Below are 25,435 nucleotides of genomic sequence, written 5' to 3' on the forward strand. Positions count from 1 at the left end.
TCCTAGGAGCAATAAAAACCTCCTCCCAGGTTTTTATTTTGAGACAGAGTCTCACTCTGTTGTCCAGGCTGGAGTGTCATGGCATCAGCCTACCTCACAGCAACCTCAAACTCCTGGGCTCAAGCAATCCTCCTGCCTCAGCCTCCTAAGTAGCTGGGACTACAGGCATGTGCCACCATGCCCGGCTAATTTTTTCTATTTTTAGTAGAGACAGGGTCTGGCTCTTGCTCAGGCTGGTCTCAAACTCCTGAGCTCAAGCAATCCACCTGCCTCGGCCTCCCAGAGTGCTAGGATTACAAGCATGAGCCACCGCGCCTGGCCTCTCTCTGGCCTCCTACGAGTACACCAGGAAGCAGCCAGGCTCTCCAGCGATGCTGTGGTTGGTAGGGTCGCACCGCTGTGTTTGCTGCTCTCCTCCCTGCCTTGCTTTCATTTTTCCACATCTTCACCATTTCACCCCCCAATAAAACTTCACTTTGCCTCAAGCTGTTTTCCAGGCCTTCCAGGCCAAGGCAAGTGGAGCTCCAGTGCCAGGGAAAGTTCTGGCTCGAGCTGGCACTCCAGGGCTGACACATAGACCAAAGGAGCCAGCTTAGAGGAAGGAGAGCCCAGGATGGCACCTTGGGCCCCTAAGGTTTGCAGGTCACAAAGTGAGCAAGAGGAGGGACCCAAGGATGACCTCGGAATTGTATCCTGGAGGGAGGGAATGGTGGTATCTAAAATTTGCCCCTAGGATTGGGAGTGGAAGTCACTGACAACTGTGCATTTGGGTGGAGTGGTGGGAGCTTGGTCACCCTGGGTTTCAGAGGGGTGGGAGGAGACATAGTGATAGCAGAGTGACCACACAGAGTTTGCTGCTGAAGGGAGCAGTGTGTGCGGCAGCTGGAAGGGGGGTGGAGTCGAGAAGGGTATTTGGGTTTTTTCTGGAAGAAAGTGCAGCATGTTTGGGTACTGATGTGAATGATCAAGTGAAAGGGGCAGGCCGGCACGGTGGCTCACACCTGTAATCCTAGCTCTCTGGGAGGCTGAGGCGGGCGGATTGCTCAAGGTCAGGAGTTCAAAACCAACCTGAGCAAGAGTGAGACCCCATCTCTACTATAAATAGAAAGAAATTAATTGGCCAACTAATATATAGAGAAATATATTAGAGGAAAAAATGAGCCGGGCATGGTGGCTCATGCCTGTAGTCCCAGCTACTCGGGAGGCTGAGGCAGTAGGATTGCCCAGGAGATTGAGGTTGCTGTGAGCTAGGCTGACGCCACGGCACTCACTCTAGCCTGGGCAACAAAGTGCGACTCTGTCTCAAAAAAAAAAGTGAAAAGGGCAGACGGTGACAGAGGGGACGCACAGCGTAATGGACTGGATGAAACACGGTGGGCAGCACCTGACCTGCCCCCATGCCTAGCTGGGGCAGGCACCACCATCTGTCCACACGGTTGGTACAGCAGGGACCTGGGTTCGAATTCTAGCTCTTCACTTTCTGTGGTCAAGGAACTCAACTGACCTGTTTATTTGCCCATCTGAAGAATGGGGGCTTAGAAGCTGTGAGTTATGCTGAAGAACAGCCCCTCCCTCCGCAGGAAAGCTCTTGGCACTGTAAAGCTCTTGGCACTCTTGGCACTGTAAATGCGCAATAAAGGCAGACTTCTCAGTGCTCTAGACAAGCACAGGAGTCACCTGAACTCCTGCCAGGCTGGCCTGAAAGCAGGGTGAGGGAAGGCACCCAGCGTCACCCAGGGTGGGGTCCAGCAGGGGCACAAGGCAGCCGGGCCGCTCCCTGGAGGTCAGGGCCCTGCTCAGAGGAGCGCAGGCACGTCCTGTCGTCCTCCCGGCTTCAGCGGAGGCTGAGCCCAGTCCCTGCCTGCTTTGCCCTGGCGGCAGGTCCGGAGCGCGGTCTCCGCCCGGATCACGCAGGTGCGGGCGGGGGACGGAGGCGCGCTGGCGGAGGGAGAGGAGGGCTCCGGCCCCGCGCGCGTGGACCCGGCGTGGGGGGGGGGGGCGGCTCGGCCCCGCCCCGCGCGCCCCCGCCGCGGCCGGCGCGCGCTCCCGGGACGCGGCGGCAGCTGCAGCATCCTTCCCACCCGCGGCAGCAGCAGCGGACCCGGGCGGGGCCGGCCGGCCGGACAGACGGACACAGGGCGCCGGGGCGCGCGTCCCGCCCGGGCCGGCCATGGAGGGTGCCTCGTTCGGCGCGGGCCGCGCGGGGGCCGCCCTGGACCCCGTCAGCTTCGCGCGGCGCCCCCAGACCCTGCTGCGGGTCGCGTCCTGGGTGAGTGGCCCCTGCCCAGGTCCCGGCTTCGGCTCCGGACCCCGCCTCGCCCCGTGGCCCTCTTGCCCTCTCCCGCCCCCTGCCCCTCGCCCCTGAGCCTCATCCTCATCCTCGCCGGCCCCTCCCCCGCCGGCCGCAGGTTGGGGTGACGTCACCCGGCTGGGCGCGCCCACCTGCGGGCGGGGGAGAGACCCGCGGCCAGGGAGAGGGACCTTGAGAGGTCACCGCCAGTCGCCCCCTACCCCCCAATTCCTGTTTAGAGCTGACTCCAAGCCCCCTCCTCGGCCCTCGCTCCGCTTCCCCCGTTCGCGTGACCTGGAAGCGGGCACCGGGTGGGGACGGGATTCGCTGGGGGGGCCGAGGAGGGGCTACGGCAACCGAGAGAGATCGCGCGGAGCCTCGCCCCTTCCCCGCACACCCCCTCCAGGCTCCTGAAGGAACTGGCCCTTCCCCGCCCCACCCCCCAGGCCAGCTGTGAGTTGAGGGAGGGGGGCTCAGGCTGGGGAGGCTTCCTGGAGGAGGCGGGAGGCGCAGGTCAGGGCATCCCTGGGACTGGGGCCTTGCCCCTCCTTGCTGCCCGGGACGGTGACGAATTCGAGTTCTGGGTTTGTCCAGCCGCTCAAGCTGGCGCGGCCGCACCCCCACGCCCATCTCTGAGAGGCTGTGCCACGGTGGGGCGGAGGGCCGCCGCCTCCCCGCGGAGTGACTCTGACCCGACCAGGAGGCGGGAGCCCTGCGTCTGGTCCTAGCTCATGCCCAGACTTGTGGCCCACTCTTGAGGGCCATGCCCATGCCCTGGCTTCCCCCCGACTCTTGTATGTCGGAGCTGGGTCGGGGAAAGAGCTAAAGGAAGAAGTTGAGGCTGGAGGTCTTGTCTTGGCAACAGAGGGCTGCCCGGAGCTGAAAGAGCAGCCTCTGGCTAAAATGACCGGGGTCCACCTCGTACCTGCTGCCGGGACTGGCGAGCAGAGGCACTGAGGTGTGACCGAACCCCAGAACTCCATGGTGTCTTGTTCGAGCTCGGACACTTAGGGCGACATTAGTAATTCATCACAGTCACGCGGGGGTCATCATCCCTCGGATCTCCACCAAGTGCGGGAAGCCGCGGGGCCATTTCTGCATCCCGGCACTCCGAGAGCTGTGCCCGTTACCCATTTGGCTAGAAGACGCGCGCGCTGCACGCGGCCTGGCAACAGCTCCGGCACTTGCCCCGCTGCAAGCGCGCGCCCATCTCCTCCTGCCCCGCGGGTTCCAGCCTGGGAGTCACCAGCCCAGGTGAAGGCCCCTGTTCCACACTCTCGAGTGGCTCTGGGGGGCACCACGGGCCCCACGCGGGGCGGATTCAACCCCACACGGTTCAATCTCAGCCTCAGCTATCAACCGCGCGATGCTGGACAGGTCACTCCACCTCTTGAGCCCCCAACGTCTCCATTTATAAAGGGGACAAGAACAATGGCGGCCGCGCGGGGTTTTGGAGGGTCCACTGGGCAGACGTAGCGGTTTTAGCGCAGGGCCTTGGCATAGTAGATGCTCAGTGAACGGTTCGTCTGTCGGCAGTTGCTCAGTGCGCCAGGGCTGGGAAAGGAAGGGGTGCTGCAGGGACAGGCCTGGGACGGGGCGGGCGACAGAGACCTCGGGTCTGCGCGGCAGAGGGGCCCCGCAGGCGCTGAGCGCCGCCCGCCGCCGCAGGTGTTCTCCATCGCCGTCTTCGGGCCCATAATCAACGAGGGCTACGTGAACGCCGACAGCGGCCCCGAGCTGCGCTGCGTCTTCAACGGCAACGCGGGCGCCTGCCGCTTCGGCGTCGCGCTCGGCCTGGGGGCCTTCCTGGCCTGCGCCGCCTTCCTGCTGCTCGACGTGCGCTTCCAGCAGATCAGCAGCGTCCGCGACCGCCGGCGCGCAGTGCTGCTCGACCTGGGCTTCTCAGGTGCGCGGGGCGGGGCGGGGCTTCCCGGCGGGCGGGGCTGGCTGCGGGCGGGGCTTTCTCAGGTGCGCGGGGCGGGGCCCCTCGGGCTGCACCTGCGCGTTGAGCGGCGGAGCGGGCGTGGCGCTGCCCAGAGGCGGCTCCACGCCTGATACGGTCCGGGCAAGGCGGTGCGCGGTGCCTGCGTGGAGCGCCGCCCCGACCCGCGCCCGCCGCCCCCAGGGCTCTGGTCCTTCCTGTGGTTCGTGGGCTTCTGCTTCCTCGCCAACCAGTGGCAGCGCACGGCGCCCGGGCCCGGCACGGCGCAGGCAGGGGACGCGGCGCGGGCCGCCATCGCCTTCAGCTTCTTCTCGGTCCTCAGCTGGGTGAGTGCGCGGCGGCGGCGGCGGCGGGCGGCGGGCAGCGGGCGGCGCAGTTGGCCCTGGCTGACCCCGAGTCCCCGTCCAGGTGGCGCTCACCGTGAAGGCCCTGCAGCGGTTCCGCCTGGGCACCGACATGTCACTCTTCGCCACCGAACAGCTGAGCGCTGGGGCGGGCCAGGCCTACCCCGGCTACCCTGTGGGCAGCGGCGTGGAGGGCACCGAGACCTACCAGAGCCCGCCCTTCACCGAGACCCTGGACACCAGCCCCAAAGGGTACCAGGTGCCCGCCTACTAGTGGCCGGCAGGCCCAGACCAGGGCTCCAAGGCCACTCCACCAACGCAGGCCCCAAGGCCTCCTGGGGCCTCCCTTGGGTCCTTCCTGTCCAGCACCAGGGACAGAGGGGGTGGCCACTGTGGGCTGTCCAGCGCCAAGAGGGGCTAGTCCCTCCAGTGCCTGGGCCGTCCCCCTACAAGGCCCCTCAGTCCCCTCATCACCTGGACCCAGGACTGAGGTCCTGAGGAGGGGACAGCACAGCCCAGGGCATGTGTCCCCCAGCCGGAGTGGACTGGCCTGGGGGAGGCATTCCCCTCAATGGCCAGACAACCCAGAGCTCACCTGTCCACTCTGGGGTCAAGGGTCCAGCTGCCCCTATGACCAGGTTCAGGAACTGCCGAGGACCAGGTACAAGGACACCCCTCACCGAGGGTGGGGATCTTGGCTACTGCTCCCCATCCCATGTCCCCGTGGGTAGTGACTATCCTTGGTCCTGTCGTGATGGTTCGTCCCGTCCAGACCCTCCCTCCATTTCCCCTCGCAGGCTCGGTAGAGCAGCCCGGCCCTGTCGATGTTGTGATTGTGGTCAAGTCTTCAGGTTCCGCCTCCTAGTGCCCCACAAGCAGCCCCACTGTCTGTGGCCCAGCCCCACGCCCTGCCTGCCTTTGCCCAGGCCCAGGTGTTGGTGGTTCTGGCCAGGAAGGCACAAGATAGCCGTGGGCCTGGGCATCAGCCCTGTCCCAGCCCTTTGGTGAGAACTTGCCCGAGGAGGGAACAGGACACCTGGGTGCCAGGCAAAACAAGCTCCTCACCGGGAGAGAGGCCGAGAGGTTCCATCTGCCCGCTGTCCTGGACACGTCCATTCTGTGCTGTTCCCTTTACCTGGCTTCCTGGACCAGCCCTGCCCTCCCCGCCACACCCCTGTTTTACGGCCCAACCCCAGGCGGGGGTCCCTCTGCGTAGCTGACGACTCATGCATTGCTCAAAGCTGGCTTTTCACATTAAGTCGATACCAAACGTGGTTGCCGCATTTCATCTTAAGACAGATGCCTCCCTCTGGAGTTGCAGTTGAGTGACAACCCTGTACATTGTAGCATAGACCAATTCTGTGTGGATATTTAAGTGAACATGTTTACAATTTTTGTATATATAGATCTCTCCCTCCCTATTCTGAAAGAGCAATCGGTGATTGTGTATTTCAGTGTCCGATGTTCCAACTGCAACTTCTTTACAATAAAGACTGTAAACAAGTTGACTGTGACTGGATGCTCCTGGAATCATTGCTCCCTCTGCCCCAGGGTTGGGATCCAACAGGCACTAGGGGCCAGAACCCAGGAGGGGCCTGGGAGGTGGAGGCCAGGCTGACCCCCACTCCAGGTTCTGGGGGCCCCAGGTCCATGGGCGCCCACCACCTGTCAAAGCTCTGCCACTCAGAGCAGGCTTTCTGAAATGCTGGGGAGACTCCCACCTCGTGTATCCTTTCTCATAATACCGTGTTTCCTCGAAAATAAGACCTACCCATAAAATAAATCCTAGCAGGATTTCTAAGCATTTGGACAATATAAGCCCTACCCCAGAAGTAAGACCTAGTGATGGGCGTGGCTACGCAGCGCATCTGCACAACCCATGCATTTCATCGTGGATCGGTCAAGAAGACAAACAGCCCTTCTCATCTGCCCCATCATGACAGCTGCTATCCCAGAGATGACCGGAAAGGTGTGGGCAGCCCCACCAACAAGGTCGGCTCCCCCTATCAGGTCCTGGCCATCCTGTGCGCGCTGCAAGCTGAGGCTTTGAGGGGAAAATAACACATCCCCTGAAAATAAGCCCTAGGGTGTCTTCTTGAGGAAAAATAAATATAAGACCCTGTCTTATTTTGGGGGAGACACGGTAGCAGGAGTACTTCACAGATAGAGTCCTCTTCTTCTTTTTTTTTTTTTTTTAAGACATATACAGAGTCTCACTCTGTAGCCTGGGCTAGAGTGCTGTGGTATCAGCCTAGCTCACACCAACCACAAACTCCTGGGCTCAAGTGATCCTCCTGCCTTGTCCTCCCGAGTAGCTGGGACTACAGGCACGTGCCACCATGCCTGGCTAATTTTTTCTATTTTTAGTTGTTTGGCTAATTTTATTTCTATTTATAGTAGAGACGGGGTCTTGCTCTTGCTCAGGCTGGTCTCGAACTCCTGAGCTCAAGCAATCCTCCCGGAATGCTAGGCTCACGCCTGTAATCCTAGCACTCTGGGAGGCCGAGGCGGGCAGATTGCTCCAGGTCAGGAGTTCGAAACCAGCCTGAGCAAGAGTGAGACCCCGTATCTACTATAAATAGATAGAAATTAATTGGCCAACTAATATATATAGAAAAAATTAGCCGGGCATGGTGGTGCATGCCTGTAGTCCCAGCTACTCGGGAGGCTGAGGCAGAAGGATCGCTTGAGCCCAGGAGTTTGAGGTTGCTGTGAGCTAGGCTGATGCCACGGCACTCACTCTAGCCTGGGCAACAAAGCGAGACTCTGTCTCAAAAAAAAAAAAAAAAAAAAATTAAAGAGGACTCTTACAGCTAAGGCTCAAGTTGACTCCCACACCTTCTCTCCAAAACCCCCCTCCTCAGCAGTTTGGCCTGTATTTGCCGTATATGTATATTTGTGCTTATATTTGTATATATCTCTCTGAAAATTCGCCACTTTAACCATTTTAAGTGTATAGTCCGGTGACATTACTTATACTCCCAATGTGCCACCGTCACCAGCATTTCCAAATCTTATCCATTGCCTTAGCAGAGACTCTGCCCATTAAACAGTGACTCCCATGCCCCTGCCCGCACTCCCTGGTAACCTCCAATCTGCTTTCTGGCTCTATGACTTCGCCAGTTCTAGATACTCCGTGTGAGTGGAATCACACGTCCTTTCGCGCCTGGCTCTGTTCAGCCAGCATCATGTTACAACACGTGTCAGGGCTTCATGGCGTTTTGTGTCGGATGACATTCCACTGTATGCCTGGACCGTGTCTTGCCTGCTCCTCAGTCGACGGACACGGTTGTTTCCATCTTTGGGCTGCTGTGAACGTTGGGTGCACGAGTGTCTGTCTACTTTGTTTTCAGTTCTTTCGGGGATACCTCTGGGAGTGGAGCTGCTGGGTCATCTGGGAACGTTTGGATGTATGGCCGACCAGGAACCGCGGAACCTGCCTTTTTTTTTTTTTTTTTTTTTTTTTTTTTTTTTTTTTTTTGAGACAGAGTCTCGCTTTGTTGCCCAGGCTAGAGTGAGTGCCGTGGCGTCAGCCTAGCTCACAGCAACCTCAATCTCCTGGGCTCGAGTGATCCTTCTGCCTCAGCCTCCCGGGTAGCTGGGACTACAGGCATGCGCCACCATGCCCGGCTAATTTTTTATATATATATCAGTTGGCCAATTAATTTCTTTCTATTTATAGTAGAGACGGGGTCTCGCTCTTGCTCAGGCTGGTTTTGAACTCCTGACCTTGAGCAATCCGCCCGCCTCGGCCTCCCAAGAGCTAGGATTACAGGCGTGAGCCACAGGAACCTGCCTTTTGTACGTGCTTTAACGTGGCATGTGCAGCCGTAGGAAACGTGTTGCTTCATGTTTGTATTTGCATGCCGTGCTGCACACACTCTCTGCCACTTGATCTTTCCCTTCCACATCCACCTTGGCACATGCAAGTGTGGCTCATTCCTTTTTCCTCCTCTCTACTAAACCTCGTTTAGCGCCTCCCTGTGACAGACACCGGTATCTGCAGCATTTTGCTCCTCACGGCAGATGGTTTGCTCAGGGCCAGTGTTTCGCTAGGGTTTCTAAAAAGATCATGGTTGTCAAGGGCTCTGAGTGCTTTTCTTTTATTTTTCTTAGAGACAGAGTCTTGCTCTGTCATCCAGGCTGGAGGGCCGTGGCATCATCACAGCTCACTGCAGCCTCAAACTCCTGGGCTCAAGAGATCCTCCTGCCTCAGCCTCCTGAGTAGCTGGGACTACAGGCCAGCACCACTATGCCTGGCTAATTTTTTAAAATTTTTTTGTAGAGATGAGGTCTTGCTATGTTGCTCGGGTTGGTCTCAAACTCCTAGCCTCAAGTGATCCTCCTGCTTTGGCCTCCCAAAGGCCAAGACTACAAGTGTGAACCACCACATGTGACTGGAGCCCCTTTTATTTTGGAGAGACATACTGCATGTGTTTGCATCCCCGCGTCAGCCTATGTGAGCTCCCAGAGCCCGCATCCTTGCCAGCTCTTGGTGTTGTCAGACTTTGTAGCCTTTGCCAGCCTGAGAGCTGACAGGCTCTGGCTGTTCTCGCCTACAGAGAGGCAGTGTGGTGCGATGGTTAGAACAGATGCTCCAGTGCCCAGAGGCAGGGGTGCGAATCCTGCCTCTTGCCCCATGACAGGTCGCTTACCCCTGCCAGGCATCATTGTCCTTATTTGTAAAACGAACCAAAGGCGATCAGCTGCTATCATTTTTGTTTTTAAATTTTGTTCCTGATTACACGTGTGTTTATGTAGCTTGTGTTTACTAGTTACTTTTGTTTCATCTGTGAGTTTTGTTTCATATCCTTTATTCATTTCTCTGTTTTTTGTCTTTCATTGATTTGTAGGACTTGGGTATATATTCCGGGTATTTTACATTTTCTTTTTCTTTTTTGGGGGGAGGGCATCCATCAATCCCTATGGTATTTTACATTTTAAAGATTGCGTTTATCACATGCTGGTTTGTCACTTGTTTCTGTCATCCTCTGTTACGTGCAAGTTTTACATTTTGATGCTGTGTTTGTAAATTTCATCCGCATGGTTTGGCTCTTCACAGTCTGGGGGTCTTTCCTGGCCCCAGGGTTGTTATCCCCAAGATATTCTTGTCCTTTCCTGTTATTTTTGGCATTGTTTTACAAATGTTTAATTCCTTTCTTCCAAACTTTTTATTTGGAAATAATTATAGATTCACAGGAAATTGGAAAAAAAAAAAAAAAACCAACAACAACCAGCACACTGAGCCTGTGCCCCTCGCCCAGCGTTCCCAGTCGGACCACCCCGCGCAGCTGCGGCGCCATCAGAACCGGGACCGGCCTTGGTGCGATCCACGGAGCTTACCAGGGTTTCGTGGGTCGTACAGAGCCCCGTGTGTGCATGCATGCGTGTGTGCGTGCATGCGTGTTTGTAGGTCTATGAAATTTTGTCAGCTGCGTAGCTCACGTAACCACCACCACATTCAAGATGCAGAGCCGTTCCGTCGCCACCCAGCTCTGACTGCTGCCCCTTTATGGCCACGTCTTGTCCCAGCCCCAGGCAACCACTGACCTGCCCTCCATCTCTATAATTTTGTTATTTCAAGAGCATTACATAAACGGAATCATACAGTATGTAACCTTCTGAGATTAGCTTTATTCACTCTGCATAATTCCCTTGAGGTCCATCCAAGTTGTGGCATGTATCTTTTTTCTTGAGACAGAGTCCCCCTCTGTTGTCCAGGCTAGAGTGCCGTGGCGTCAGCCTAGCTCACAGCAGCCTCAAACTCCTGGGTTCAAGCGATCCTCCTGCCTCAGCCTCCCACAGTGCTGGGATTACAGGCGTGAGCCACCACGCCCGGCCTGTTGTGTGTGTCAATACTTTGTTCCTTCTTATTGCCTAGTATTCCGTGGTGTGAACGTAGCACTACAATTGCTTTAGCAGTTCACCCATGCAAGGACGTTTGTGTTGCTTCCAACTTCTGGTGATTACAAATAGAGCTGCTGCAACACTTACAGACAGGTTCTTGCCTGAGTGAATGTCAGTTGTTATTTCTCTGGAATAAATGCCCCAAAGTGCAATTGTTGGGTTATATGGTAAACGTGTGTTTTTTTAAATAAATTATTGGCTGGGCGCAATGGCTCATGCCTGTAATCCTAGCACTCTGGGAGGCTGAGGCAGGAGGATCACTCAAGGTCAGGAGTTCAAGACCAGCCTGAACAAGAGTGAGACCCCGTCTCTAATAAAATGGAAAGAAATTAGCCAGACAATTAAAAATACATATATAAAAAAAATAAGCCGGGCATAGTGGCGCATGCCCATAGTCCCAGCTACCTGGGAGTCTGAGGCAGGAGGATCACTTGAGCCCAGGAGTTTGAGGTTGCTGCGAGCTAGGCTGATGCATTTTTAGCATTCTAGCCTGAGCAACAGAAAGAGACTCTGTCTCAAAAAAAAAAAAAAAAAAAAAGCTCGAAGATATTTCTGCATAGCGTCCTACATTGTCCTGCATTGCTGAGAACAATCACAGTGCAGCTTGCAGTCTTTGTAAGTTCTCTGTCTTGTCTTTTTGGTACTGACTTTTAGGATTCTTTTGACTTCTGATGTGTCTAGATGTGAATTTTTAAAACTTTATCCTGCTTTGGCCGGGCGTGGTGGCTCACGCCTATAATCCTAGCACTCTGGGAGGCCGAGGCGGGCAGATTGCTCAAGGTCAGGAGTTCGAAACCAGCCTGAGCAAGAGTGAGACCCTGTCTCTACTATAAATAGATATAAATTAATTGGCCAACTAATATATATAGAAAAAAATAGCCGGGCATGGTGGCGCATGCCTGTAGTCCCAGCTACTTGGGAGGCTGAGGCAGAAGGATTGCTTGAGCCCAGGAGTTTGAGGTTGCTGTGAGCTAGGCTGATGCCACGGCACTCACTCTAGCCTGGGCAACAAAGTGAGACTCTGTCTCAAAAAAAACCACAAAACACCGTATCCTGCTTAGAGCTTGTTGTTTTCCTTCCTTCGTGCTGGGATAAGCAGACACGATCTCGCCCAACATCCCTCCTGCCCCTCCTGCTCCCGGGGCTCTACCGGATTCATCACGGCCAACCCCCGGTCCTCGCGGTCTTTTGCTGGCACAGCCTGGGGAGACGCCCCTGTGTGGCATTGTTTACTTTGAACCAAATATTGGGATTTTTATCTCAACTTTCCATTTCTAAGAGTCCTAGCTGGTTCTTTTTCGTAACTGCCTGGTGGCGTGCCGCAGTTGAGAACTGAAGCCAGAGGCCGGCGTGGCCGCTCCAGCCGGGTCGTGGCGGGCAAGTCTCCCAGCCAGACCGTGCCTCGGGCTCCTGTTCTGTGAAAGGGCAGCGCCGGCCTGGTGGCACAGCGCAGGATGAGGGTGACGACTGACGTTTGTGAAGAACCTGGAGCCAAGCTTGTCACCGCAGCTGCTGCTTAAGTGTGGCCTAGTGGCATGATGGTTCTCACTTCTTTTTTTTTTTGAGACAGAGTCTCGCTTTGTTGCCCAGGCTAGAGTGAGTGCCGTGGCATCAGCCTAGCTCACAGCAACCTCACACTCCTGGGCTCAGGCGATCCTTCTGCCTCAGCCTCCCGAGTAGCTGGGACTGCAGGCATGCGCCATCATGCCCGGCTAATTTTTTGTATATATATTTTTAGTTGGCCAATTTCTATTTTTAGTAGAGAGGGGGTCTCACTCTTGCTCAGGCTGGTTTCGAACTCCTGCCCTCGAGTGATCTGCCCGTCTCGGCCTCCCAGAGTGTTAGGATGACAGGCGTGAGCCACCGCGCCCGGCCTCGCCTCTTCTTTATGAGTAGCTATGTTCACTATCCCAGGTTGCTCCACTCTTCTGGGCAGCTGGTCTTGCTCAGGAACCTTGTGATCCTCTTCAGAGGGCAGCGGCGTGAGGGTCTCCCCTGGTGTGGAGGGAAGGCAGGTGACCTCTACCTGACCCAACGGAGGATTGCCTAGCAGGCCCCAGCACAGCCACCACCCAGGGGACACTGCTTGAGTGCCACTGAGTCCTTGGCTTTAGGCGGGCAGTGCCAACGCAGCCAGGCCACTCTGGCCCAGCCCCTCTGCAGGCCACTGGCTTCGTCCCTTGTTCACCATGGTGCCCCTTCTGCTTATGTTAGAAAAACATCTGTTTTTTCTTATCCAGGGACATTTTCTTTGCCTTCTTTAAATGTCGCTTTGTGTTTAGGGCCTTTCTCCTGTTTGTGTTTGAAGCAGAGAGGGGGCTTCCAGTGGACTAGATCCAAATAACTGAGTGTGAGTTACTTTGCTACAGCGTTTTAGAGACGCCCTCCCCCCACACACTTCTAAATGTAGCCTCAGGTGTACTCCGGAGGCAAGAGAAGCTCAGGACAACGGCTAGGTGCAGTATTGCAAAATAAATTTATTTAAAGATAAACTGTCTTATAAAAGGCCAGAGGCAATTTGAGATCCCAGATTCAGCTTGTCTCATAAAAAGATTCAACTTCAAGTAGCACAATTTCGTGTCTGCTTTTAATCCTGAACATTCTTGAATCACGGAACAGCCAACTGTGTGCACAACACGCGTGACACCGGACTCCAGCACCGTTGGATCCACAACTGTCGCGTCTGGGGCCACGGGTGCTGCAGCCGTCAGCTTCCAGAGGGCCCGGAGCAGCCGCTGTGACCTCTGGCTTTGACAGCAGGGACAGGTCTCTGCACCCCAGCCCTTCCCTTCCTGGTGCCCTCCACAAGCAGGAGAATATAAACCGAGACCACTCCTGACACAGGGCACGGGACTTCCGCGTGACAGTGTGCTGACAGGCAGGGTGGACCTTCCTGGCGACTCCCTGGTGGGCCTGGCCGCCCGAGAGGATGAGCAGGCGGCTCCCCAGGGCCTTGCCTGGCCGCCTGGCCGCCAGGAGAAGGAAGGAGAAAGGACGCTTACGGGTGTGACGGCTGCTGCCCACACCGGCGGGAGCTACGTGATGATCCTGGCGATGGCTTGCAGGGAGGGGAAGTCATCGTCCCGGGCGGCATGCAGCGCCTGGTGGCTGCTGACGTCGCCGTGAGCAAGGACCTGCTGGCAGGTGGGGCACACGCAGCAATCCAGGCCCGTCTGCCGGGTGTCGGTCTGCCACGCACTCTTCTTATTCTTCTTGGACTTGGCGCCGGCAGGCTTGTCCCGGGTGTGGAAGTCGGCGTGCGCAGACAGCAGCTCCTGCTGCTTGGCCGTGTCGGGCAGCAGCACCAGCAGCTCGTTAAAGATCTTCTGGAAGTTCTCCCCGAGCAGGTCCCGGCAACTCTTGTAGTACTGGGCGGCAGAGATCATGCCCTGCCACACGGAGAGCCAGACTCAGTCATTCCTGCCTCAGGCCTGGCCCTGGACAGGCAGGCCAGCCCTGTCCCTGTCCCGCGCCCCTGGCCCCTGACCTGTCTGAACTCCCCCGAGTGGCTCTTGAACTCGCTGAAGCGGGCCTCGTCGCTCTGCAGGAAGTCCCTGATGGACTGGATGAGCTGCAGGTTCCTCTCCCGGAAGTTCTCGGGGACCAGGTAGGCCCGTTGTACAGTCGGCAGCCTGGGCCTGGGGGTCAGAACAGGAAGAGGCGGCAGTGGAGGCACCAGCCTTTATCATGGCCCAGGGGGAGGGCACCTTTTCCCCACCCCCAGCAGCACGGGCCGGGTAGCCCACCTGCACTTACGCTTTCGCAGTGGTGGCGGCGGGGGGGCTGGGGACACAGGCCGGGTGGGGGCTGGGCAGGAGGCCAGAGAAGCCGGGGGGCGGCTTGCTGACGGGGGGCGCCAGCCCCGGTGGGGGTGGGGGTGGTGTGCCCTTCAGGAGCACCACAGTGTTGAAGCCTGCAGGGGTGGCAGGACAAGGCCTGGCACTGACCCTCGCTGGCCAAGCTTCCCTAGGGCCGCCCAGCCCACCGGCCAGGCTCTGCCCACGGGCCACACTTGCCCCCAGAGCAGCCCAGGGCCAGCGCCCACGCCACCTTCACGGCACACCCTGCCCGTGTTAACTCACACACCCGCAGCCCTACAATCTCCGGTGCTACGATCTCCTGTTCCACAGAGAGGAGGGGCTCCTGTCTGTGCCCACGGGCTCTGGCCTCACTCTGCTGCCCCGGCCCCACCCCAGACACCTGAGGGACGAGCCTGAGCCCGAGCCCAGCACACGCACCTGGGGGAGGAGGCATCCGGGGCGGGCAGGGGCCGCCGAGCGCTGGGAAGTCTTCCTGGGACGTGGAGCAAGGGAGGGGCCCCAGGGGCCTTGGGAGCCCAGGGGGTTCCTTGGGGGCACTCCGTGCTGGGGCTGGGCCCTCTGCGTGTCCATTGATGATTGCAACCGGCCCTTCCCCTCTGCTGGTGGGAGCTTCGGGGGCCTGCTCAGCCCCGAGGGGTTTTGCAGGGCAGGTGGGGGGCAGCGGCTGGGGGGATGTGGCACTGGGCTTTTCGGAGCCCACCTTCTTCTTTCTCCCGACCTTGGAGGTCTGGGCGGAGGCCAGCCCCGATGGGGAGGAGGCGGAGACCGTGGAGACTGTGGAACGTGCACTGCGCAGCTGCTGTCCACTCCCCTCCTCCTCCACAGGGGGTGGGCCGCCCTTCTTGCCCTTGCTCCCCTTCCCGGCCTTCCTGGTGGGCTGGCTGGCTCCACCGGCAGGCTGGGCCGCCGGCGTGGGCTGCGCCACCTTCTTGCTACAGCTGCTATTCCAGGCAGAGATGAGGCTGGTGGGGGCAGTGCTGGGCTTGCACGCCGAGGACACCAGGGCGGGAAAGTCCTCCTCCTGGAAGGTATTCCTGCCTCTGCCTCTAGCAAGAACAGGGTACACCAGCCCCAGCCCAACAGGGCCCGGGGCTGCCGCTGTGGAGAAGGAGGAAGTGGAGGCGGAGAGGCTGGGGAAGTCTTCATCCTTGAGCTTGGGTGTGGAGGACGGGAGAGCACTGAGTCCAGGAAGGGGAGAGCTGGTCAGCGGCTCACCAGGCCTCAGCCTGCGCCACACTCGCCCACCCACCACCTGCTGGTGCCCCGCACCCTGCCCAGTCCCCCACATACCTCAGGGGGGCAGCCCCTGTTGCTGGGCCCATCCCTGGGAAGGTCTCTTGGCCAACAGGACCATTTGTTGAGGTTTCCTTGGCACCTACAAGAAACAAAAGGACCACAGGTCAGGAGCAGGGACAGGCCCCTGGGGGGATCAGGGAGCATGAGGGTGCTGCCCACCACCCAGCAGAGGCCTGACAGTCTCGGGCACCAAGCTCCTCACGAGCTGGCCACCTGCCCCCCAGCCTGGGCAGTGCTGGCTCACCTGGGCCTTCGCCCTGAGCCCGGGGCATGCGCCGGGGACCACGGGCCTCCTCGGGCCCCCTAGCTGCTGCCTCCTCCTTCTTGGGCCTGCCGCCCTCCTCGCGGTCCTCGCTCCTGCGAGTCTCTTCCTGTTGCTGTGCGGCCACCGAGGCCCGGACAGCAGCTGCCACTTCTCGGTCCTCTTCTTCCCTGGGGTGGGGAGGCTGGCCTTCAGGCTGGGCAAGGCACAGGGCCACAGCCTCAGGTGGGCAGAGGCTGGGCCTAGTGCTTGGGGTACAGCTGGGACGCGATGCCTCTGCCCCACCGGGACCCAGCATGTACCTGCTGGGCCAGCACTTCCCAGCACAACTGCACGGACCTCCCAGGTGACACAGACCCTTTCACCCACCCCGAACCACAGGCTGTGGCGAACACTAGAGAAAAGACGAAGAAACTCCTCCCCACGGAGGACACTGAGCAGATTGTGCTGCCACGCTCAGGACCCCAGAAGCTCTGGCCAAGTCCCCTGAGCCCTGGGCTACGCCCAGCTCCACTGCTGGCCCGGTGGTGCCGGGAGAAGATCAACAGCACACAAATCCTCCCACCTCTTGTACCTCCAGCTTCCTCGGCGGCTCTGCTGGGCGCCGCGCGTGCCAGCCCGGCTCGCACGGCTGTACCTGTCCACCTCCTCGTAGTCCTCGCCTCCGACGACCCCTGCAGCCAACAGACACCCTGTCACTGCCCCTGGCCCTGGCATGGCAGCAGGAGTGACCAAGGCCAACATTCAGGCTTGGATGGCACATGAGCCTGGGGGACGGGCACGGACAGCTGGCAAGGCCACGCCAGCCACAGACCCCTACAACCTGGGTGCCCAGTCACAGCAGCTGCTTAGTCACAGCCTCCTGGCCCAGGGGAGAGCCCCGGGGACCCCAGACCATCAGATGAGGGCACCTCGGGAGGAAGCGTCCCCCACACTCACTGCTGTGCTGATCTCCCGACTCGTCCAATGGGTGAGGAGGTGGAGGCTCCTCGGGTGGCCCCCATCCTCATCTGCCGCTGAGCTGGGGAAGCTGACTCCAGACTTAGGTCTGAGGCCGCCAGAGCTCTGGCTGTGTGGACCCCGCCCCCCAGGGGGCCCAGGCCAGGCTGGGGCCCACAAGCGGCGTGCTCACCCTCGTTCCGGCGTGAGTGCCGCGGCGCGTAGCTGAACTGCAGGTCGATCTGGCGGTTCTGGCGGGCCTCGGCCCGGCTCCGGCTGTGGCAGGCCGTCTTGTGGGCCTTGAGGTCGATCTCGGTGCGGAAGGCGTGGGTGAACTGCTCCGTGCTGCAGCGGCCCTCCTCACACAGGAAGTGCTTCTCCCGGAAGTGCTCCCGCAGGTAGGCATAGTCGCTGGCATGGGACGGGGTGTTAGTGGGAGCCCAGCCAGCACCACCGCTTGGCCAGGGCCCCAGGGGAGGGCCCGCTCTGCGCCCCCGCCTACCTGTAGTAGTCCTGGGCCCCATCTGCGTCGCAGAAGTGGCAGAAGTAGTGGTCGCGGCGCAGGTGCTTGAGCAGCTCGTCGTTGTCTAGGTAGCGCTCGTCACAAAACTTGCAGAGGGGGTGCCCACGGTGCGACGTGTCGTCAGGGTCCCCCTGCATGCGGTGCCGAGCCAGGTCCTTGCGCGAGTACCACTTGCGCTCGTACGTGAAGATCTGCAGGGTGAGCGGGGCTGGGCACAGGGTGGGCATCCCAGCCTCCCGCCTCTTCCCACGGGCCAGCACGGAGCAGCGAGCGGGACCTTGATAGCACCAGCTCTGGCCCAAAGCCCCGGGCTCCAAGAGCCTGATGGGCCCCTCAGCCATGGGAAGCTCCCCCAACCCAGGCCGGGTGCAGCATGACACTGGGGGACTGGCCTGAAGCCCTCTGAGCCGTCCAGGACCAGGGGTAGTGCGTGGACGATCCCGCCTGGCTGTGTGGCTCCACCCTGCGCCGCCGCCCGCCTGGACTCCCTGGGGCCCCGGGGCGCACCTGCAGGTGTTGGAGGCACAGCCGGCAGCAGAACAGCTCGTGCTGCTTCCGCATGTGCTGCTCCAGGTCCCCGAAGAGGCTGAAGGGTGGCAGCTCGGGGCACCGCGGGCACTCATGCTGCAGCAGCTGCCTGGGGAGACACCGGGAGCCACCCGTTGTCCCTGGACGTTCAGTGTCACCATGTGGGGCAGGGCCACTCACCAGGCCCTCAGGCTTGTACCCTGGGCAGGCCATGAGTACAGCCATGAGTAGGGTCGGTCTGAGACCCAGAGACGATGGCTGAGCCCAAACAGGGGCCTGGGTCAGAAGCTCTGCCTCTAGCCCTGAGCCAGCGAGCTGCGCCTGGGAAATGGGGACCACCCCTGTGACAACTGTGCCCTTTGTTGGGTTTTCAGACCACAGCTAAAGCCTGACTCACAGGACCTCACGCACTCCTCACAGAGCCCCAAAAAGCAGACGGTGTCCCCCACTGCAGTGCCTCCCGAGTGCACCTGCCATCTCTACTGCCACCCCAGGAGGGCAGGGTGAGCACCCTGGTCACAGGAGAGGCACTTGCGATGTCAGGCAGCTGGTCCGTGGAGGCCGAGGTAGGCACCTGGCCCTGAAGTCAGGCACACCACGTGCCCCATCCCCGCCACAAAGGGCCACACGGATGCTCGCACTCCGGGCCTGAGGGTTCCTCTCACCTGTACAAGGCAAACACTTTTCCGTCTGCAAAGTAGATATCGTACTTCTTCTCGTGCTGCAGCTGGTGGATGGGGATCGTGGCGAAGGCAGGAAGCTTCTTCCCAAAGACCACCTGGAACCAAGCGGGGTGGTAAGCAGGGCCCAGAAGGACCCCCCCACTGAGCACATACCCGAGGGTCAGAGGAAGGGGATGTCCTCAGAGGCCTTGGCAGGCAGTGGCCAGGGCACCCAGGCCTCCCTTCCTCATCCCCAAACCACCCGCCCGGGGTTGCTGCACAGAGGACAGAAACGAAATACCCGGCCTCTCCACTAGGTGGCCAGGCGAGTCCCAGAGTGGCCATGGCAGGGCCCCAGCCCCAGCCCCACCCAGTGGGGAGCTTTCCCGGTGGCTGGGAGAGACGGGCACACTCCATGCAGCCTGAGTAAGGAAGGCCGCTGGCCATGACGCATCAGGCGACCATGCGTCAAGGTCTGGCCACCCTCGTCCAGCGCCCCCTCCTCTGCGTTTCCATGACGCCACCACAGGACTGGCGTCTTGAGCCGACCACCTCGCCCCTCCCTGCCTGTCATGGGGACTGCCTGGGGCGCTGCATGGAAACCGGCAGCCAGGCCCATTTCTCAGGGGTCTCCAGCACCTGCTGGAGCCTGGCTGCCCAAAGATCACCCTCCTGTCCCTTCCTGCAGGGGGGGAGCAAGGCCTGCTCAGCCCCTCCACAGACCCTAGTCCCCAGCACGCTGGGGCTCCTACTCCCCCCGCTCGGGGCTCCCTCACCCTGCAGCACACCCTTCTCTCTGCGAAGCTCCTCTGGTGAGGACCCTTGGTACCCTCACATCCCTCGGGGATCAAGCCCACCCGTGGCTGTCTTCTCTCCACCCACGTCCTGCGAGGCCACTGGCCCCGGTCATGGCCGCAGCTCCAAGGCCTCCCCGGCACATCCAGGGGACGTCCTCACCTTGGGAAAGGTCAGGCCAAGGTCACCTCTGTTCTATCTGGCCTTAACCAAAGAGGACATTTGGGACCAGAACAGCCATGAACTTGGGAAAGTGAGCCCCACACGTGCTCGGGGTGCTGGGTGGCCACACTCTGTCCCCAGCAGCAGAGTAGGTAAAGCTAGTTCCCCTTTAACAGGGTCCTGGGGAGAGCCAGGAGAGCCCGGCCCCCACTTCTGCCACCACACGCTTGGGAGAGGGCTGGGAGCCCGCGCCTACCCCTGCAAAAGAGCAGTGGCCCAGCAGAGCCCTCTTGCCCTCTGTCACGTCAGGCGAGGCTGGGCGGGACGGATCTGGCCACCTGCCTCTGTCCCTGCCACGTGCTGAGCCCAGGCGGGCGCCTCACCCCCTCCCAGGCCCTATGGACCACAGAGGCTGCCGGCCCTTGGGGGCTGCACCACCCCATCCCTGGCTTGCTTCCTTCCTGGCAGCTCCCCACCAGGCCTGAACATGGGGAAGGTTCCTGGCCTTGTGCTGGCCTCTTCTCGTGGGACCTGCCCTTGTGGGGGAGCTCCCGCTCAGCGATGCCTCCCAGCCTGCCAGCCCCTAGCCCAGGCCCAGCAGGTGCACACAGGCCCTGGGGAGCTGACTCCCAGGACTCACTGCCACCGAGTGGGCCACACCCCTGCTGCGGCTTCCCTGAGGCAGCACAGGCGGGGCATCCAGGAGCCCTGGCGTCTGCCTGCAAGGCGGCCAGAAGAGCAGCACGAGGGAACTCCCCAAGGCTGCCAAAACGCATCCAAGCCCAACAGACTCAGCGGAGGAATGACTTCCTCCCCAGAGGAAACCCGTGCCAGGGGTGCCCCCGTCACCGCCTCCCGCCTCAGCACCCCTCCTCCCAGCCATGCGCTGCAGTCAGCCCTGTGTGGCATCTCTCTGGGCTGTGCGGAGAAAGGCCTGGACTCGGCCTCGGTGAGAAGCCCCATCTCCTCCCAGCTGTGGGGACCTCCAGGGCACCCCTGACCTATGTCTCCTCAGAGTGCCACCTGTGTGAGTGCAGTGCCAGGCTATGCTGAGGACACTGGACGCTTGTCTGTCTTGGCCACCCTGCGCCTCCCGGCACCCAATCCCCCAACCCCCTCACGCTGCAAGCCCGTAAGAAACCTCTGTGGGACAGCACCGGTGGGACAGGTGGACTCTGAGTCAGGACAGCCTCTCTGAAGGGGCCAGAAAGCAGCTGGGGCAGAGGAGAGGTGGGGAGGAGGGCAGACTGATCTGGACGAGGCGGGGTCAGGGAGGGCCAAGAGTGCCAGCAGAAAGGACCTGAAGCATCCCAAAGCCAGAGGGACGAGGGCATCGGTGCACGTGCCAGGAAGCCAGGCCTGCTGCACTATGCTAAGGGCGCTGCTCATGCCACTGAGGCAGCAGGACCAAGAGGGCAAGCAGCAGGCGCAGGGCAGGGGTGTCAGGGTGCCCACTGAGCCGAGTCTGGATGGGGGGGGTCCATCTGCACAGTGGGTGGGGAGGCACTCTGATTGCATGGAGGGCCCAAGGGTGTTCGTCCCTCCTGAGCAGTCTAGTAGGGGTGGCCCAGGCTGCTATACCTGAGCCAGCTGGGAAATCGGGAAGGGGGCCTCGGGTCAGCTCATGGAAGGACAAGAGCCATAGGGGGGAGAGGCTCAGAAAGAACTGCCCCAGACAACATAGGGTCAAGGCTGGCGTTTGCTTGACAGGGGCAGCAAGCTTGGAGCCACAGGGCTGGGCATGGAGAGCGCTCACTGCTGGTGGGGACCCTGAGGAGGAAGAAAAGTGACAGGAGACCAGGGCTGCCCCTAGACCTGAGGAGCAACAGCAGGACAACAGCATAACCCAGTGTGGCCAGTGTCCTTCTTGCCCACAGAGGGTGAGGGCAGGCACGTGGCTGGACAAGGCTGAGCACAAGGTCATGGCAGCCAGGCCGGGGCTGGGCAGGGGTCCACCAGGAAGACCCTGCCTCCCTGATGACACTCCAGCGAGGCCAGGCTGGGGACAGGGGAATGTGGGGGCCAGTGACAGAGGGTTGGCCTGGGGCTACAGATGGAAGGAGGCAGGGAGACACCAGCTCTAGATCATCTGATGGGAGGGGCCGTGGTCTGAGGACAGAAGGACAGGCCAGACGTGGACACTGGAGGAGGGGGTGCCTGGGTGGCAAATGACTGAGGGGAAGGGCCAGGCTGGGTGAGCCCTGGGACAGCCAGGCCATCCCAAGGAGAGTGAGAGGTCGGTGGGACGAGAGGCCTGCGCAGGAACAACAGCCCCACACAGCCCTCGGGACGGCAGTGAGTGTCCACCTGGGGCCTTGTGGTGGGCAGGGATCTAGTGCCAAGTGGTGCCAGCAGTGAGCACCGCAAGAGTGAGCTGATGCTAGGGCCGGCCCAGGCCTGAGGAGAGGTACCGTGGGGAGGGGGGGTCATCTAGGGAGCCCAGATGGGGATAGGAGCAGGGATAATCGTACAGAGTGGGCCAGGACCATGGTGTGACAGGGAAGGGACATTAACAGTAGAAAAACATGACCTGAATCAGCAAGTCCAGCCTCCTGACCTGGACCTTGGGGTAACCATAGGCTGGCTGTCGGTGTTCCCCCAATGATGGCCTGCCTGTGAGGTGGGGATGGGGCCGGACCAGGTGGCCTGCAGCCCCTCAGACTCCCGCAGCACCAGGGAAGAGGAGGAGGTGGTGAGCAAGACAGAAAATGACCCATGAGAAAGTCGTGTCCAGAGAGGGGACAGAACCCAGAGGTCTCACTCAGCTGTGCCCACCAAGACCAGCGCAGCCGCTGCCTCTCTTCCAACAGGGTCACCTGCTAGGCAGTCCAGGCTGCCCTGGCTCCTCGCCTGACCAGCAGCTGCAGGGCCAGGCTGAGTCCGTGCAACCAGCCCCTGGCTGGGCCTCCACAGGGAAGGTTTCAGTCAAAGTGTTCAGAATCAACCAGCTACTGAAGCCAGCCTGCTCCACACAGCATCTCGGCACACCTTCCTCCCCACTGTCACAGAGATACAGTCCCACAAGGGAGGGCAGGGCAGAGGTAAATTCCTGACAGAGACAGCAGTGCAGGGGAAAAGCAGGGCCAGGGTGAAGCTGCAAGTTCAAGAGTGGGAGGTGGCTGGGCGTGGTGGCTCACACCTGTAATCCTAGCACTCTGGGAGGCTGAGGCGGGCTGATTGCTCAAGGTCAGGAGTTCGAGACCAGCCTGAGCAAAAGTGAGACCCCCATCTTTACTAAAAATAGAAAGAAATTAGTCGGACAACTAAAAATATATAGAAAAATTAGCCAGGCATGGTGGCGCATGCCTGTAGTCCCAGCTACCTGGGAGGCTGAGGGAGAAGGATTGCTTGAGCCCAGGAGTTTGAGGTTGCTTTGAGCTAAGCTGATGCCACAGCACTCTAGCCTGGGCAACAGAGTAAGACTCTGTCTCAAAAAAAAAAAAGAGTGTAAGGAAAATGAGAGAAGAGGTGAGGAGGGCATCAAGCTGAGCTGGGCAGCATTTCCTCACTAAACATCAAACTTCCTAGGACCCCCTCCTGCTGCCCAGCAATGGGGGGCAGCCCCAGAGGAAGCCCAGGCTCAGCCAGGGGCACTAGTGCCAAACCACACCCCAGCAGGAGCCTGCTGACAGCTCATGTCAACAGCCCCTTGCCACAGAGCTCTTGGAAGCTGTGGGGCCTGCAAGGAGGGGGAGAGCCTATACTGGCTAGCTGACAATAGCAACCATATGTGGTGTTATTTCCTGCATGATACCTGTAGCCCGAGGCCAGGACTTCACAAGTAAAGACCTCCATAGCACCTTCCTTCCTGGGAGGAAGCTACAGGTGTGCTGGGAAACCAGGCTGTTGGAGAGTTACATCATGCTATGCAAGACTGGCTGGCATGGCAGGCTCTGGCAAAGCTGGGAGGCGCCCTCTGAGTAAGCCACAGACCAAAGGCTTCCCTGATTGTTCCTGCACCCCAGCTCTCTCCTGGGTCTGGGCCTGCCTCCTTCTACCACAACAGACAGCATCTCCAAGCGTCTTTTGCCAACAGAGCACAGGTAGATACACACAAAATGCTCAGAGGATTTTACAGCATCTCTTTGGCTCCTTTAACACAAATGTCTACTTTAAAACAAAAAAGAAAGAACCTACTCCTCAACACTGCTCTCTCTGCGTCACATCTAGGGAGAGCAAAGTCAGATTCCCTGACAGATGTCACCAGCAGAAGCCCTCTATGAACCAGGGGAATTTCACAATCCTGGAAGCAAACATATCTAAGCACAGGAAACCAAGGGATCTCCAGCTAGGTGCTCATAGCCAGCAGCTGCCACTGCGGGGAGGGTGGGGGAACCTCCACGGCGCCTTCTGACCCCTCCAGCACTTCCAAGTCTGGATAGAGTCAGAAACGTCTGGCACGCACTCTGGAGTTTAGACCCAAAGTCGGAACCGGCAAGGAGGAGGACAACTTCCTAACACTTTTATCCCTTCCCGCCAAGAACCTGCAGACCTTCCCCTCTGGTGGGCAGGTCGGAGTGTCATCGCCACTCAACAGATGCAAACACCAGTCTGGGAAGGAATTCGGCCCTCTGCCTCCAGGACAGACCGCCTTGCCCTCTCCTGCGAAAGGGAGACCTCTACAGCATGAACTCTGAAGACGAGGTCAGAGTTCCCGATCTGATCAGGGCCCTTCCTGTGGCCCAGCAGGAACTCCCGGGGGGCACGGGGGGAAAATCCCCAGGCTCCGTCCCCACAGACAGCTGTCCTCCGCCCAGCTCAGCCGCATCCTGCCTCGCTGCCCCGACGCCCCGCGGCCGGACCGCGCCCCAGCTGGCCCGACCAGGCCTCTCTCGGGGGAGCCGGCGCCGCCAGGCCCGCGGCCGGACAGCGTGAAGGCAAAGTCCCTTTCCGGCGGCCGGGCGCGCCGCCCTGCCGCGCCCCCCGCGCCGCCCCCGGCGCCCCCGACGCACCTGGCGCAGCTCCTCCCGGCACACGGCGCAGTAGCGCTGCTCGCACAGCACCCGCATCTTGGTGGAGCAGCGGTAGCACACCGGGTGGTCGCAGCGGCCCAGCGCCGTGGCCTCCAGGTCCCCGCAGCACAGCACGCAGCTCCCGCCGCCCCGCTCGGGCGCCGCCGCCGCCTCCAGTGCCGCGCGCCGCCCCTCGGCGCCCGCCGCCGCCGCCATGGTCCGGGCTCCGGCCCCCTCCCGGCCGGCGCGGCGCGGCCTGGCTCCCGGCAGGCCCGCCCCTTCCGGGCAGACGTCACCGCCCCGCCCAGCAACGGGCCCGCCCGGCGGAAGTGTGCGACGCGGCTTCCGGCCCAGCAAGGCGTCGGCTAGAGCGGCGCCCTCGCTCGGCCCCCCCAGAGCTCTAGCCAGAGCCGGTCGCTCGGAGGTCCGGCGCTGCTCGCGCCCGCTGGCTGCTCCGGCCGGACCCGTGTCCCTGCCCGCTTTCCCCCACCGGGCTCCGCGGACTAGGGCTTCCGGATGAAACACGGACGCCCTGTTTGAGTTTCAGAGGAACGAGGAATAATGTTTTAGCGTAAGTATAGCCCAAATGTCGACGGGCTGTACTTATACTAAAATGTCACTCGTTGTTCCCCTGAAATTCAAATTGAACTGGACTTGCTGTGTTTTTGTTTGCTAAATCTAGAAGCCTTGTTAGGAACCCAGCATCTCTCTCCAGCCCAGACCTCTCTTGTATTTGGAGCACACACAAGCCTGGCCACCAGGCTCCTCCACGATGCTTCCCTAGCACCCTGCCTAAATTCCCTCTGCATCCCTGAGGGACCCCGGCTTCCGGGCCTGGGCAGTCTCGCCCCGGCCGGCTGGAGAAGGGACCTATAGAAAGCAGGAAAGGAACATGTCCTCTTCGCTGCTGGGCACACCTGCCAAGCATGGAGCCTGCACAGAGGAACGTGCATGTTTGAAACAAACGAGCATGTTTGAAAACGGATGGTGGCTGAGTCCTGGGGCTTGGGGT

At 60.1% G+C, this 25,435-nt stretch overlaps 2 protein-coding genes across 3 annotated transcripts; one reads left to right on the top strand and one right to left on the bottom strand.

Moving 5' to 3' along the window:
* Positions 1–2,041: 2,041 nt before the first annotated feature.
* On the top strand, positions 2,042–4,960 carry SYNGR3 (synaptogyrin 3). The gene is made up of 4 exons (XM_012743551.3): positions 2,042–2,269; positions 3,959–4,196; positions 4,416–4,558; positions 4,641–4,960. The coding sequence occupies exons 1-4, from the start codon at positions 2,171–2,173 to the stop codon at positions 4,848–4,850; spliced, it is 690 nt and encodes a 229-aa protein (XP_012599005.1). The 5' UTR covers positions 2,042–2,170; the 3' UTR covers positions 4,851–4,960.
* Positions 4,961–12,938: 7,978 nt separating this feature from the next.
* ZNF598 (zinc finger protein 598, E3 ubiquitin ligase) lies at positions 12,939–24,704 on the bottom strand. Of its 2 annotated transcripts, none has more exons than XM_012743485.2 (12): positions 24,424–24,704; positions 18,518–18,630; positions 17,832–17,961; positions 17,304–17,515; positions 16,995–17,212; positions 16,437–16,536; positions 15,845–16,032; positions 15,595–15,679; positions 14,722–15,482; positions 14,240–14,396; positions 13,971–14,121; positions 12,939–13,872 (listed from the first exon to the last, which is right to left on the bottom strand). In XM_012743485.2, exons 1-12 carry the CDS (start codon positions 24,637–24,639, stop codon positions 13,519–13,521), a joined length of 2,685 nt encoding a protein of 894 aa, XP_012598939.2. In that variant the 5' UTR covers positions 24,640–24,704; the 3' UTR covers positions 12,939–13,518. The 2 variants fall into 2 exon arrangements, with proteins under 2 accessions (XP_012598939.2, XP_012598938.2); XM_012743484.2 differs by having other exon boundaries at positions 16,428–16,536.
* Between the last annotated feature and the right edge of the window lie 731 nt (positions 24,705–25,435).

The sequence above is a fragment of the Microcebus murinus genome, chromosome 19 (genome assembly GCF_040939455.1).
Source record: "Microcebus murinus isolate Inina chromosome 19, M.murinus_Inina_mat1.0, whole genome shotgun sequence".
NCBI classification, from domain to species: domain Eukaryota; kingdom Metazoa; phylum Chordata; class Mammalia; order Primates; family Cheirogaleidae; genus Microcebus; species Microcebus murinus.